This window comes from Suillus paluster (genome assembly GCF_016628075.1).
Source record: "Suillus paluster strain FC165 chromosome Unknown EDB91scaffold_118, whole genome shotgun sequence".
NCBI lineage: Eukaryota > Fungi > Basidiomycota > Agaricomycetes > Boletales > Suillaceae > Suillus > Suillus paluster.
In genome coordinates this window covers 47,933-61,152 of record NW_024537678.1, presented here as the reverse complement: position 1 = coordinate 61,152, position 13,220 = coordinate 47,933, and the positions used below count along the sequence as shown (strand labels likewise).

Sequence of the window (13,220 nt, the reverse complement as noted above, 5' to 3'; positions counted from 1 at the left end):
GTGATGGGGTTGTGGCTATAATTGATGGAAACACTGAGACAACATAACTCAGCTTCCAAAGAATCTTTCTCAACCATACGCCAGTCCTTCGCTAGTTCTCAATACTTAGCCTTATCAAGACGATCAGTAGTGCAGATGCCCTCATTGCTGAAGGTGAGCATGTGGTTACCGAGCTGTGTCAGACAATGAACTCACTGCAAGCATTCACAGGACCACAGACACAGCGAGCCCTCGTCCAATGCGATGAACTCTATCAGATGTTAGATATTGCTACCAAATCCATGGAAATAGGTCAATGGTTTCAACAGATTGCGACTCTCTTGCGCTGCATGATCAATGTTGCTCCGCAAACGCCTTAAACCAATCCCTCGCAGCCTCCCACGAAACCCTCGCCGTCTCGACCCCATCAAGCAGATGTGTCTCTTTCGTGAACGTCAGCATCTCCACTGCCTATCTCTCCCCTTGAGCGCATTATAAAACTGCACCCCCTGCGTCAGGACCACACGCAGATCGTCTTCTCCGAGCAGCAATAAAACTGGCGCACGCACGCAATCGATATGCGTGATCGGTGATGCTTCGAATAGCTTTTGGTACGTGGCGGGCGTCATGAGCGACTGGGGGGTGAATTCGAGTCCGAATTCAGCGTAGATCCAGTCGGGGCTGTCTCTCCTGCTGAGATAACTGGATTGTGCATGACTGCTGCATTGGATAGATTTGGGTATTGTCTTATGACTAAAAAGCGTCAAGCGTGTAAGAAGGGCATCGTTGGGAGAGAGGGGGTCTTACGGTGCGCGGAGAGCAATCCGCCGTGACTTGCGCCTTGGACGACTTGTCGTCCGTGCTCTGAGATATCAAGTCGGACAAGCTCGTCGACGCTTTCTACTACGTCTGCGTCCATCGTCCCACAATGTCCGAGAAATACTTTTTGCCGAATCCCATGGCGCCGGTATAGTTGGGAAGGGAGTGTGTATCTGCAAAAGCGTGATTATAGTAATCAATAGTCGCGTAGCTTGGAAGAGATACTTACATCCTTCTAGGGCTAGTGCGGCGGTAGCTGGCGAGAACGTTGTCGTCGACGATGAATGAGGTCCTCCATGTGGAATGGTCACGCAGACAGATTTGGGTCCAGGCTCCGATGAGAGCTTCTTTGACTGAATAACGAGGCTCTCTGTCGGCGGACGCGCACCAATGGGTATAATTGATGCAGTGAGGTCACTGAACGCTTTCTCAGCTGAAAGGCATGATGAGACTTGACAAGGAACCGAAGTGACCCGAACGTACTTTCTGCAGAAATCGTCGGTGACTTTCCAATTAAGGCCGCCATGTTGATTGAAGTATCCTAGCAATACTTCAGATGGGGTAGTAGGCGTGCTCCTCGAACAGATAACGCGTATCTTGCCGTCTGTAGCAAGCATATTCCAACTGTACATAGGTTAGCCGTCGCGTATTTTTGTCACGTCTGCGATCGCTCCTGTTTCTTTATCAATGAAGAGCAGGGTTGTGCGCGAACGCCATAAGGACCGGAGTACGATGTCTCCGCGTCGATAACGGGCCTGGAAGGTATGTTATATCCGGTATATAGCCCTGGAAAGTCGTTTTCGGGGGTGGGCTCTATGACGGTATCCACGAGGACTTTGTGGATACCAGTGGTGAGGTTGCGAGATTCCAGAGAAACGCGAGATGCATGAGCACCGCCAACGGGGTTTGAGAACCAGAAGAGTGTAATGGCCGTCTGAGGGTCTTCGAATACACGCGAGGTGAACGGCAAGATCATTCTGATGGTGTCAGTCTCAACGAGTTGCACGAGATTCTAGTGCCCAAAGATGTTCCATGCAAGTTTGTTGACTCAGGGGGTCCAAGTTGCTACCCATGCGACGGTTGAAGTATCCTTTAACCCCCGGAGTCGACCGTCTTTGGTGTGGTCGTGTCCAGTGGAGAAGATAACATCTTCTGTTGCGAAAGTGGCTTGGCCGAATGAGACGGGTACTCGGGTACGCTGCGCCATTGACAACGCAAAAAGTAGTATGTCTTGCTTAGCAGCCCTGATGAATGTCGTGGACCTTCTCCAGCGGAATAGAAAGATCATTGGTCTTTTCCTAGCGCGAGGCGGTTCTTCAGAGTTCGGGGTATATCTGAATTTGGGGTAAGGATCGTCTGAAGCGTCATCGCCATTGACGTTTGCTTCTGCAGTGTAAAGAAGGGATGTCTCTGACGGGGAGAATGAGAGCGACGATAAGACCTCTAAATCAGATTAGCATGTATTCGTGGGCCTTTACAAAGGTCGTTCAACTGACCATCTGTATGGAAAACATCATGGGTGCTTAGTGACATCTAAGGATGCCTCTATCTGGGTGCTGCCCCAGATCTCCACGAATCGGTTTGTACCTGTGCCATTGGTGACCTCTTGCAGAATTGCCTGACGAAACTTGGAAGGAGACGTTAAAAACGCCTAGACTTCAGAGGAATCATTAAATATGGCAGAGGTTGTCTGTTGGTCAGAAGTAACGTCTTGGTGAAAGATCGCTTGGTGTTACGATCGCGAATGGCAGAATAAGTAATTCTTGCAACTGGGCGGGTTCCTACCTATTACTGTCAAAAGTCACTGATTACTGTGCTGATGGACGCACCATCACCGCCAACGAAATCAGCAGACACAGGAAGGGGTAGCTCTGCTAGTTCCGTGTAAAACATTGATTGACCGGTATGTTGGAGTAAAGCCATATGTGAGTAAGTGGTACTTGTACCATACGATTCTGACGTTTCACGAATGACCCGTCGGTATTCGGTATGATCTACGGGGGAGGAGCACGACTTACTACTTACCCTCGAACTTGAGTTCAGTGATGGCATGGCACAACGTACATGCATGGAATTGCACACCTACTCCAGCTTTCGCCCCAGCACCCCAAGCGGTGGTTCAAGTAGTATCTACTATCGGCAGCAAAGTCGATATACTTATCATGATGATATAACCCTTAGCTTCAACGCTTGGGACTTGGTGCAGATTTAAGCGTTGATGCAAAGTAGCAATATCAGCAAATTACCAGTGAGGCTGTACTTAGTTGAACCGCTGCCATAATAATGCCTGGTTGTGACCTTATTAACTTCATATCGGGTTTGGAAAATTCGTCTAAGCGCCTCTGTGAAGGAGCTAGACAAACGAAAGGGTCCCGTACTGACGCCTAGAGTGATCGCGGTCACGATGCGGAAATTTCGCAGAACGGCTGTGCGCCCAAAGGCGCTCCTGATGAAAAGTCTGAGCTGTCCAACTCCTTTACAGTTCGATAGATGGCTTGCTTCTGTCACTGACCGTCGAACTCATGCACAGCTCCTCAACCTCTGGCCGCCGTATGTGTCAACAGTATCCGCGCATATAGTGGGGTGCCGTAGTACTCCCAAGGAATCTAAACGAAAGCAGAATGAAGAGGCAGCAGTGGAGCTTCTGTTCGGTACTGCTGCAAGGTCAAATAATAAAAGCGCCTAAGCGAAAAATCCAAATCACGGTCTTGTAGGTTTGGTCATTCCAGTCCACCGTATATCTAATTAACTTGTGCTCAGAACCGGACCATTTCATAGCCTTTCACCCTCATGTCGCGATTTATGCGGGGTGCACACTTCCCTCACGCTCGTCGCTCCCATAGTCTCGGCGATCGAGGTTACAATCCCGCTCGCTGCATCCCTCAGGTGCAGCATCAGTTATGGGCAACCTCGTTTCGCTTTCAATCGAGCAAGATAGATGGGTCGATTGGGCAGGGACGACGGAACCGAATAAGTTTTTCAACAACGTCCTTGATAACTTGGTCCAAATCACCAACACTCCTCCCTTCGTGAGAATAGGCGGTAGCTCAGAGGACCACACTGATTTCAGCTATGATATCGAAGTGAGTTTCCTTTGATGTTGAAATGACATGCATGTTTAATTCGCGCGCAGTACGAAGAAGATATTTTCCCTGCTTCGACTGCCATCACGCCATACCCAAGAGCCACTAATATTACTGTTGGACCAGGCTTCTATGACATCATCTCTCATCTTCCAGAAGGTAATCTAATTTTAAGGAGACAGTCAAGCAACTGATATACTTTACTTTCAGGGACGCAGGTTCACTGGGGCGTCAACCAGAGGGAGGACAACCTCACGGCGACCTACCTCGAAACTGTCGCGCTCATGAACGCATTTTCCTCCCCCGCCGTAGTAGATAAAAACATTACGTTGAAGTTCATCGAAGTCGGCAATGAGCCTGATCTCTACTACATCAATGGGGGTCGTAACGGCAGCTGGAATGTACGGGGATATGTCTATGAGTAAGTTCTCGACGATGGCTTCCTCTGTAGTGCCTGACTAGCCTGAAGGTGGGAGAAATTTGCGCTCAACGTGTCGACGACAGCCAAGCTCTCCAACACATCATATACAAAACTGATCGGCGCTGCCTTCGCTGGGTCTTCTCACAACAACCTCAGCGGCTTCTCTCCTCAAGCTATATTTAACATCGGCATCCTTAAGCTTCCTGCTGGCCAGCTAATTGAGACGTGCGTCCACAGCATCAGAATCTGGACACTGTGCTGAATCTCGTGGTTAGCATTTCGCAACACCAATACAGTGGCTCATTCTGTACTGGCGGGAAAGCCATGCTGCAGGATTTGATGACCAAGAGCTATATCCGCGGTAATATCTCCATGTTCAGCCCTGACATTGAAGCAACCATTGCCAATGGTCTGAACTACATCCTCGGGGAGACAAACAGTAAGTTATTGTCTGTCAGTGTACAACGATAGAATCACTAAGATGTTGGTAGGTATGAGTTGCAACGGTGCATCTGGTAAGTCACCAACGTGAACAGAAGATGGGATGGCTTACATTTTTCATTAGAGGTCAGTAATACAGCCGGCGCTGCCCTCTGGTTACTCGACTACTCTTTATATGCCACACAAGTCGGTATCAGTCGGTTACATTTCCACGAAGGTGTTGGGTACAAGTTCAATTTGGTCGGTACCCTGTTCGTTCAAGGCAATGCAGCATCACTCAGTCCTCTTCTGTATAGATTCAACCCGTGACGCTTGACTACTCGATCCTCGACGGCTCTCCAATTGCGCCACTGGCACCGCATATACAACCACCGTACTACGCAGCTATCATCGTTGCAGAGGCTATCGGGTCATCTGGAACTGCGCAGGTAGTCGAAATTGCCATCGACGAGAATAATGTATCAGGCTATGCATTTTATGAGCATGGTACTCTCTCGAAAGCTGTGTTCATAAACACGATCGCATACTTTTCTGGCGCTGGTGCGAGAACATCCACTCACATTGATTTTTCTTTCACTGGTTCCGGACATACGGTTAAGGAGATGAGCGTGAAGACACTAAAAATTGGGTATGATCACATTTTATTGGCAGTCGCGGTCTGAACGCTAAATTTGTCCGTAGGTATGCCTCCGATACCAACCATCTGACTTGGGGAGGTCAGACGTACGAGACAAGCGACGGTATAGTTAGCGGGCCCCTAACTTTGGAGATATTACCTATCAGCTCCGGAGTTGATTTGCAAGAGACGGAAGCGATCCTTGTCACGTTTCTTTGACGTGTATCGTTTGGCTCGTACAAATACCCTTCATAACATAATACACCCTTCCATACCCCCCAGGATAATAACTCGATTCAAAACAAGTGACTCTAATGCACGGTCACTTCGTCGTTAACGTCATTGGTAAGCCCTTCGAAAACTTGTTAGGAGTTGCTGGCTATCCCCAGACAATACAAGACCGTTTTCGAATCGGATTCTCATTCACGGAAGCACCCTCACTTACTGTCTACGATCGGTCTACGAAAGACTAAAGTGGTATCTGGTACATCTCTTTAACCTTCGCCACAACTTCCGGAACTCCGGTATTCTGTAAAGCAGATAAATGGCGATCCATGAGAAGGCAGAACCGGAAATCGCGACGTATGAGGGCAATTCTCACCTTTGTGATCTCATCACTGATCTTGACGCACTCCTTCCCATCAATCGATCCAAGTTTGATTACTATAATCAACGCATCGCTCTGTTCCTTATACCCACTGCTCTTCTTCTTGAAGTCGTTCATCAACCAAGTACCTATGCCGAACGAGCCTGTATGGGTGAAACAAATAGAAAATACGAGTGAGACCGAACCGAACAAGCATACAGGGATGACGTACACTTGAACCCCAGCTGCTGACACTGCTCATTTAACTCTTTCGCCTTGTGGAAGTTCAAACCGTCGCTGAAAATGATCCCTTTCTGGGTGTGGTCTATACCGTGCTCTTCGTACATCTGCTTAGCCCTGGGCGCGAAGACTTTCGGGTCCCCGGAGTCCTGACGCAGAGCTTTCCATTCACTGGCGCGCCTGCTATCAAATTCCTGCAACCCAACTGTGAGCAACGCTGCGCGGTCGCGGTGTTGACATATTCCTGATATACGCACCCGATAGAAGACTTCTGTGGAGAAGGTATCTGTGAGCGTGACGGAAAGATCTTCCCCATAAAGGTTTGACCAAAGGTCCAAAGCTGTTCTGGCAGCATCTTTGTAATTGCTTAATGCTGCGATCTAAGTATTTTGTCAGAGCATGACACCTGCCATACAGTGACTGGACTTGCGCCCATGAACCACTCGCTATTAAAAAAAGAAAGAAAAAAGGAGTAGTGAGTCATGGGAAAATCAAAGGAACAGTGGGCGTACTGAGATACTGTTCCTATCGGGTTGAGGTTGTAACGCATGGCGAAGTAAACCTGTGCATATTCGCGTTGAGGAACCTAAAGGGGGCCACTAATGACCCGCGTACATTACTAGTTCCAAAGGAGCCATCCTTCCATTCGTGCGCGTCCCGCGCTTTGATGATACCCTTTAAGACCAAGTCTTGCGTGACAAAAGACCGCCTGCGACGCGTCCCAAATTCACTGAGCGTACATCGCGCATCCAAAAAACACGTGGCTTTATACATGGCTTGTTCTGCGCAAAATCAATACTCAGCAGGTGTGAATCAGGAAGGATATTTACCTTCTTGGCCAGCATAATCCCAGTCCTGGTCCGCATATCGAGAATACATCTCGCCAAGGCATGCCATGAGAGGTACCTCCCATAGAACCGTTTCGAGCCACAACCCTGCCACCTCGATCTTGACGCTGCCCATGGCAGCATCATTGGAAGACGGGATAAAGTTAACAGAGACCTGCGTTAGACCGTGTCAATCGAGAGGTACAGCTAAAGAAGGCGCATATAATCACTTGTTCAGGTTTGAACCTGTAAGACTGAAGATAATTGAGGTACGCTGGCTTGAAATACTTGCATGTGTCCTGTATCCAAGCGCGTTCATCTTGCGTTAGCCGTACTTCGGCAAAACCTGCATGTACGCAATCTAGAATACGCAATGAGTTGGTTTGAGAGACACGAACTGTTCAATGATTCTTGAAACTTTTCTATGCATGCTCTAGGGAAGTGGCGATCCTTGTGACAATGCGTGAAACGGTATACGGCCTGTGCGGTGGGGTAGTATTCCAAAATGGCCTGTTGCATCGTAAACTAGAGTTATATGTCAACATGACTCAGACAGGAGAATCTTTTAGGAGGTCATGATGACGGTGCTACAACGATACATGCCTTGTATAACTCGGTATCGAGAATCGACACCACCTTGAATTTGTACTGGACATCTGGGACACCGATGTTGTTCGCCATGCTGTACGAGTGATGATTGATGAAGCGAGAAAGTGTTCGTGGACCCGAGAAGGGTACAGCCTGCAAGTCTGGGAGCAATAAGATGTCAATACGTACTATGCTAAGTTCGGCATCATATCACCTTGCTTGTACTAAGTACCGAAATCATTTCACCGTCGTAGCCTTTACTAATTAGCCACTCCTTCAGGTGTGTTCAGTGCCACCGACCCTGTTGACCTCATTTTCTCTGTGTGAGTGTTATGTTCACGAGTCAGTACTAATCAAATTGCACTTGATAGAACGGACCTTCAACTGACTAGAAAATAACCCATGAGCACCCCGCGCGATGATGTTGCGAATAACATCAGAGCATGACATCACGCGAGCCACCATCACGCGGATCCGGAATAAGCCGGATTCACCTTACACCCATGTTGCCAGAGTTGTCCGCAGCACACCCAAATCTCATTCCAATGAGTTGAAACAATATGCAAATTTGCAATGGATTGACGAAATAGTTAATGCCTGTGTTGGTGGATTTGTCAAGCACCACTGTGATGTGCTCATCAAAATTCAAATGAAACAAAGCCGCGGGTTTTACTGTATCGCACCATCAATCGAGATCGCTGTTCAACGCCAAGCGGTCACGTTGATTTTTATTCAACTGCTAAGGAGTGTGAGCTTGGGTGTGCTCCATTGCATCGATGCTGAAGCTATCCCTCCTATATCACCATTATGACCTGGGGAAGTCAGACGTACGAGTTAGCGGTCCCCTAGTAACTGTTGACACATTACAAGTCAGCTTTGGAGTGGACCTGCAAGAGACGGATGTAATCCTCGTTACGGTTCTTTGACGTAGCTTTAAATGCCACTACAGTGATTCTAATGTATAATGTCTCTCTGAAAATGTCGAGTATCCCGTGGAGGTAACACGGCAACGCAAGATCGTCGTTAATTTGGATTCTCATTCGCGAAAGTGGATCACTTACAACTAATCAAGTCTACGATTGGTTGTCGAGAGTCGTATTTGGTAGGTCTCTTTAACCTTTGCCACAACTTCTGGAACTCCGGTATTCTGTAAACAAGATAAATGAGGACACAGAAACAGGAACCACGACGAATGCAGTCCTGACCTTCGTAATTTCATCACTGATCTTGACGCACTCCTTCCCATCAATCGATCCAAGCTTTATCACTATATTCAACGCCTTGCTCTGTTCCGTATACTGACTGCTCTTCTTCTTGAAGTCGTTCGTCAGCCAAGTACCTATACCAAACGAGCCTGTGTGTCGAAACGAAAAAAAAAAACAGTGAGACCGACGAACGCGAAAAAAAACAGGATAAAGTACACTGGAGCCCTAGCTGCTGACACTGCTCATTCAACTCTTTCGCTCTGTTGTAGTTCAAAGCATCGCTGAAAATGATGCCTTTCTGGGTATAGTCTATTCCGCGCTCTTCGTACATTTGCTTAGCCCTGGGCGCAAAGACTTTGGGGTCTCCTGAGTCCTGACGCAGGAATTTCCATTGATTAGGCGCGTTTGCCATCGAATTCCTGGAACCTAGCAGTAAGAAATGTGCAGTCACAGGGTCGACGTACGCACCCGATAAAAGACTTCAGTGGAGAAGGTGTCCGTAAGCGTGACGGAAAGGTTTTCCCCGTAAAGATCTGACCAAAGGTCCAAAGCTGTTCCGGTAGCATCTTTGTAATCGCATAATGCTGCGATCTAAGTATTTGATCAGTGGTGGAGACGTGTCATGAAGTAACCAGACTTGCGCCCATGAACCACTCGCTATCAGAAGGGCAATGAGCCACAGGAAAAGAAAAGGAACAGTGACGTACTGAGCAATCGTTCCTATTGGGTTGAGGTTGTAGCGCATGGCGAAGTAAACCTGTACATAAGTGCATTGATGAACCTGAGGGTGACAATCAACCCACTCGCATACATTACTAGTTGCAAAAAATCCTTCCTTCCAATCATGCGCATCCCGTGCTTTCATGATTCCCTTCAAGACCAAATCTTGCGTGACAAAAGACCGCCTGCGACGCGTCCCAAATTCACTGAACTTGCATCGCGCATCCAAAAGACACTTGGCTTTATGCATGGCTTGTTCTGCGCAATATCCATAGTACTCAGCGAGCACGAATCAAGAGAGATGTTTACCTTCTTGACTAGCGTAATCCCAGTCTTGGTCCGCATACCGGAAATACATCTCGCAAAGGCATGCCATGAGAGGTACCTCCCAAAGAACCGTTTCGAGCCATGACCCTCTGGCTTCGATCTTGACACTACCCATATCAGGGTCATTGGATGACGGGATAAAGTTCACAGAGACCTGCGTTGAACCACGTCAATCGAGGTAAAGTCAAAAGAAAGCACTATCATCACTTGTTCGGGTTTAAACCTGTAAGACTGCAGATAATCAAGATATGCTGGCTTGAAATATTTGCATGTGTCCTGTAGCCAAGCACGTTCATCTTGCCTTAGCTGTACCTCGGCGAAACCTGCATATACACAATTGGGCAAACGGTATCAGATAGCGAGAGACACGAACTGCTCAGTGATTCTTTAAATTTTTCTATGCATGTTCTAGAGAACTGACGATCCTTGTCGCGGTGCGTGAAACGGTATACAACTTGTGCAGTGGGATAGTATTCGAATATAGCCTGTTGCATCGTGAACTGCAGAGATATGTCAACATGACTCGGACAGGAGAGGCGCTTAAGGATATCGTTATGACGGTGCTATGATACGTGCCTTGTACAAGTCGGTGTCGAGGATCGACGCGAGTTTGAATCCAGACTGGACTCCATCTGGGACAATGATGTTCGCCATGTTGCACGATTGATATGATAGATGAAGTGAAAAAATGTGTGCTACCGTATTAGGAGACTTCATTTCGTACTTATTCAGGAGTCTGAAATCGCAGTAACAGTTTCGCGTACATAATCGACACGATGAGATGCTGGGTATGATCAGGTATCCTTACCTACACAACGGGAACATAACATGGTTTTGCACGACAACTCCTACGTCTCCTCAGTCTCCTTCACCACACTCATCCCCGGGCCCGCCTCAAGCGCATCCACCAAATCCCCAGTCCGTTCCCTCAACGCATCCCTCATCTCACTCCAAAGCACCTTCCCAGCATCACACGCAACCCTAAACACCTCCTCAAACCTCTCCATATGCAACCTCGTCTCCATCTGCACGAGCGTCACCCTTCCCGTGCGAGGCATCACGCCCACCACCACGCTAGGCACGTCATTTTCCTCTACTGTCGTGAGATCAAGGAGGGGTTGGGTGCCGTGTACGCCTCCGGCAATGGCACAAACGAAATCGAAGAGGGGGATGCCTGCGGTTGCAAGGGCGAGCGTGGAGCCGTTTATACATGCGGGGAGGAGCCCCCCGTCGAGTTGCAGGACGTGGATGAAAATGTCGATCGTGGTGCGGGGGTATAGATGCGTTTGCACAACGGGCTCGAATGTGCTTTTAATAGTCGCAGCAAGTTCAAGAAGGCGTCTAAGTCATAAAATATCAGTAAAAATGCAATAGAGCATACGCAGACCACATTTACTTATCACCCCTCCCTCTTCTCCGCCGCTCGCCAACGCCAAAAGGCGCGAGCTGGACTTCGACGTTTAGTGTTGCACGGTCATGTAGTGTTTCGCGTCTGCTGCCTGCTTTTGGTTCGTGTGGGCCAAGAACTGCGACGCGAACCTCGGTGAGGCCATGTGAATAGGTGACGCTGCCATCTGCGGTGCCTTGTGCTCCAAAGTTGATGGATAGTGTGCGTAGCTCATAAGGCCTGCGACCGTCGCTGCGGAGAAGACCAGCATTGAGGAGCTCGATTCGCGAGGACTGTGGACGGACGTGAATGGATGGGGAGGTTATGGTGTAATGGAAGGATGCAGTAGACTGGGCGCACCATAGTTTAGCAGTATACTACAAGTCAGGCAGGTTTAATAGCTAGTTTTAAAGTAGTCTCCCCTAGCCAGACCATATAGAAAGAAGACAGTCGTTTCTTCTTGATTATAGTTTTTGGACATGATCTGTGACGCGATTGTGATCATTGTGATCATTGTGTGACATTGTGTGACACACCCTTCTTCCGGTTAACGTTGACAATGCAGACAGCCAATTCACAAGTCAATCTCTGCCCGCTCTCCGAGATATAATGCACTGCAGAACATCGTGAGTGGCAAGTTTTATCAAGAACTCACGTATGAGGATAATAGCTATTCGCTTCAACTACGTTCACAAGCAATCGTATGTCTATGTGGCAGTATCCAATGACAATATTGACGATCACCAGATGCCTAGATCTCGAAACCCCATACTCCCAAGCCAGATTCTCTAGTACCAACCACTCTGCCATCGAGCTCAAAGACCGGACCATCCCCGCCATCATCACCGGTTAGACGTAGTCTCGCACCAGATCTCAAACCTGGAATCAATCATGGATAGTACAAAGAATCTTCATCAGAAACTCTTCGAACAGAAGGACAAGATCATGCAGTCTATGAATTTGCACAAGAGACTGGGATCGGCTCTCTGGCAGCCTGCCAACTGAAATCCTATCCCAAGTTTTTCATCACTGTCTTCCTCCGCCGATAAATTTCAGCCGCCATCCCAGCTAGAAGCTCCCGTACTGTTGACCACAGTATGCCGACGATGGAGGGAGGTTGCTGTGGGTGCACCCAGTTTGTGGCGCAGGCTATCTGTGGCCGTCTACCGCAAAGATCAATGGCAGTGGCGAGCCTTCTGCTATGACTCATGGTTCAAGCGATCACTAGGGTGTCCGCTTTCATTAATAGTCCTGTGCTGCTCAGGTACCTCGCGCATGCTACATAACCTTCTTCAGCCTTACGCGAATCAAATCTCGTCTCTCACTATCATTTTTCCCTACGAATCTGAACTTCTATTAACAGACCTCCTAGCACTTCAGGAGCTGAGTATACACATGTCCAATTCTCCTCGGACAGCTCTTGCACAATCGATCTCGCGACTGTCCACTCTGCGCAGTCTTAAGACAGCGGGGATGTGGTTTGACTGCGAGTCCTTATCTTCTCTCAGTCCCATATGGGCCCACCTGACAAACGTCGACATCACCATGCTTTTTTCAGAATACATTCCTCCACTTGTTCCAACTATGTCCCAATCTCACCTCGTTAGCGATCTGCATAAAATTCATGCACATAATGGCCTCAGCCATTGATATTCACGTATGCCAAACTTCAATCCTTCCGCCTCAATTGTGACGCGACGACCAGAAACATTTGATTTCACTTGTTAATTGCTCTATCACTCCCCAATTTGCGCGTGCTTGAAGCTCGAGATATAAGAATGTGGCATCATGAGGCGTTCAAGGAATTTTTGTCACGGTCAAATTGTCCCTTGGAGAGCCTGATCCTCGGTGCCGGCTCGTCAAGTAACTCGCTCATGATGCGGCTCACCCGAAGTTCGAACAGTGTTCTCGACTCGCTTAGACACCATCCTACGACTTAGGTCCACCCACTAATCTTGACCTGATGACGAAAAACAATGTA

The 13,220-nt window shown here is 48.2% G+C and overlaps 5 protein-coding genes across 5 annotated transcripts; 1 reads left to right on the top strand and 4 right to left on the bottom strand.

The window, feature by feature from the left end:
* Positions 1 to 333: 333 nt before the first annotated feature.
* EDB91DRAFT_1239852 (alpha beta-hydrolase) lies at positions 334 to 2,721 on the bottom strand (the record flags this gene model as incomplete). The annotated part of the gene is made up of 11 exons (XM_041321911.1): positions 334 to 450; positions 486 to 614; positions 683 to 732; positions 787 to 921; positions 1,028 to 1,215; positions 1,282 to 1,422; positions 1,530 to 1,740; positions 1,868 to 1,888; positions 1,909 to 2,239; positions 2,330 to 2,449; positions 2,611 to 2,721. The coding sequence occupies 11 exons, from the start codon at positions 2,719 to 2,721 to the stop codon at positions 334 to 336; spliced, it is 1,554 nt and encodes a 517-aa protein (XP_041170859.1).
* An 895-nt stretch (positions 2,722 to 3,616) lies between these two features.
* On the top strand, positions 3,617 to 5,763 carry EDB91DRAFT_94162 (glycoside hydrolase family 79 protein). Its single transcript, XM_041328801.1, has 9 exons — positions 3,617 to 3,881; positions 3,932 to 4,040; positions 4,092 to 4,302; positions 4,351 to 4,527; positions 4,578 to 4,741; positions 4,794 to 4,817; positions 4,868 to 4,983; positions 5,040 to 5,371; positions 5,425 to 5,763. Exons 1-9 carry the CDS (start codon positions 3,699 to 3,701, stop codon positions 5,576 to 5,578), a joined length of 1,470 nt encoding a protein of 489 aa, XP_041170858.1. The 5' UTR covers positions 3,617 to 3,698; the 3' UTR covers positions 5,579 to 5,763.
* On the bottom strand, positions 5,400 to 7,826 carry EDB91DRAFT_94054 (Quinolinate phosphoribosyl transferase). Its single transcript, XM_041328800.1, has 11 exons — positions 7,616 to 7,826; positions 7,411 to 7,537; positions 7,243 to 7,358; positions 7,016 to 7,187; positions 6,801 to 6,967; positions 6,698 to 6,747; positions 6,616 to 6,631; positions 6,443 to 6,565; positions 6,178 to 6,379; positions 5,961 to 6,109; positions 5,400 to 5,888 (listed from the first exon to the last, which is right to left on the bottom strand). The coding sequence occupies exons 1-11, from the start codon at positions 7,691 to 7,693 to the stop codon at positions 5,829 to 5,831; spliced, it is 1,260 nt and encodes a 419-aa protein (XP_041170857.1). The 5' UTR covers positions 7,694 to 7,826; the 3' UTR covers positions 5,400 to 5,828.
* A 704-nt stretch (positions 7,827 to 8,530) lies between these two features.
* EDB91DRAFT_1168783 (Quinolinate phosphoribosyl transferase) lies at positions 8,531 to 10,543 on the bottom strand. Its single transcript, XM_041320116.1, has 12 exons — positions 10,429 to 10,543; positions 10,226 to 10,352; positions 10,060 to 10,175; positions 9,835 to 10,006; positions 9,617 to 9,783; positions 9,513 to 9,562; positions 9,447 to 9,462; positions 9,270 to 9,396; positions 9,022 to 9,231; positions 8,806 to 8,954; positions 8,662 to 8,747; positions 8,531 to 8,572 (listed from the first exon to the last, which is right to left on the bottom strand). Exons 1-11 carry the CDS (start codon positions 10,504 to 10,506, stop codon positions 8,664 to 8,666), a joined length of 1,296 nt encoding a protein of 431 aa, XP_041170856.1. The 5' UTR covers positions 10,507 to 10,543; the 3' UTR covers positions 8,531 to 8,572; positions 8,662 to 8,663.
* Positions 10,544 to 11,724, bottom strand: EDB91DRAFT_1168773 (exoribonuclease, exosome component 4). The gene is made up of 3 exons (XM_041320115.1): positions 11,600 to 11,724; positions 11,249 to 11,532; positions 10,544 to 11,193 (listed from the first exon to the last, which is right to left on the bottom strand). The coding sequence occupies exons 1-3, from the start codon at positions 11,600 to 11,602 to the stop codon at positions 10,701 to 10,703; spliced, it is 780 nt and encodes a 259-aa protein (XP_041170855.1). The 5' UTR covers positions 11,603 to 11,724; the 3' UTR covers positions 10,544 to 10,700.
* Between the last annotated feature and the right edge of the window lie 1,496 nt (positions 11,725 to 13,220).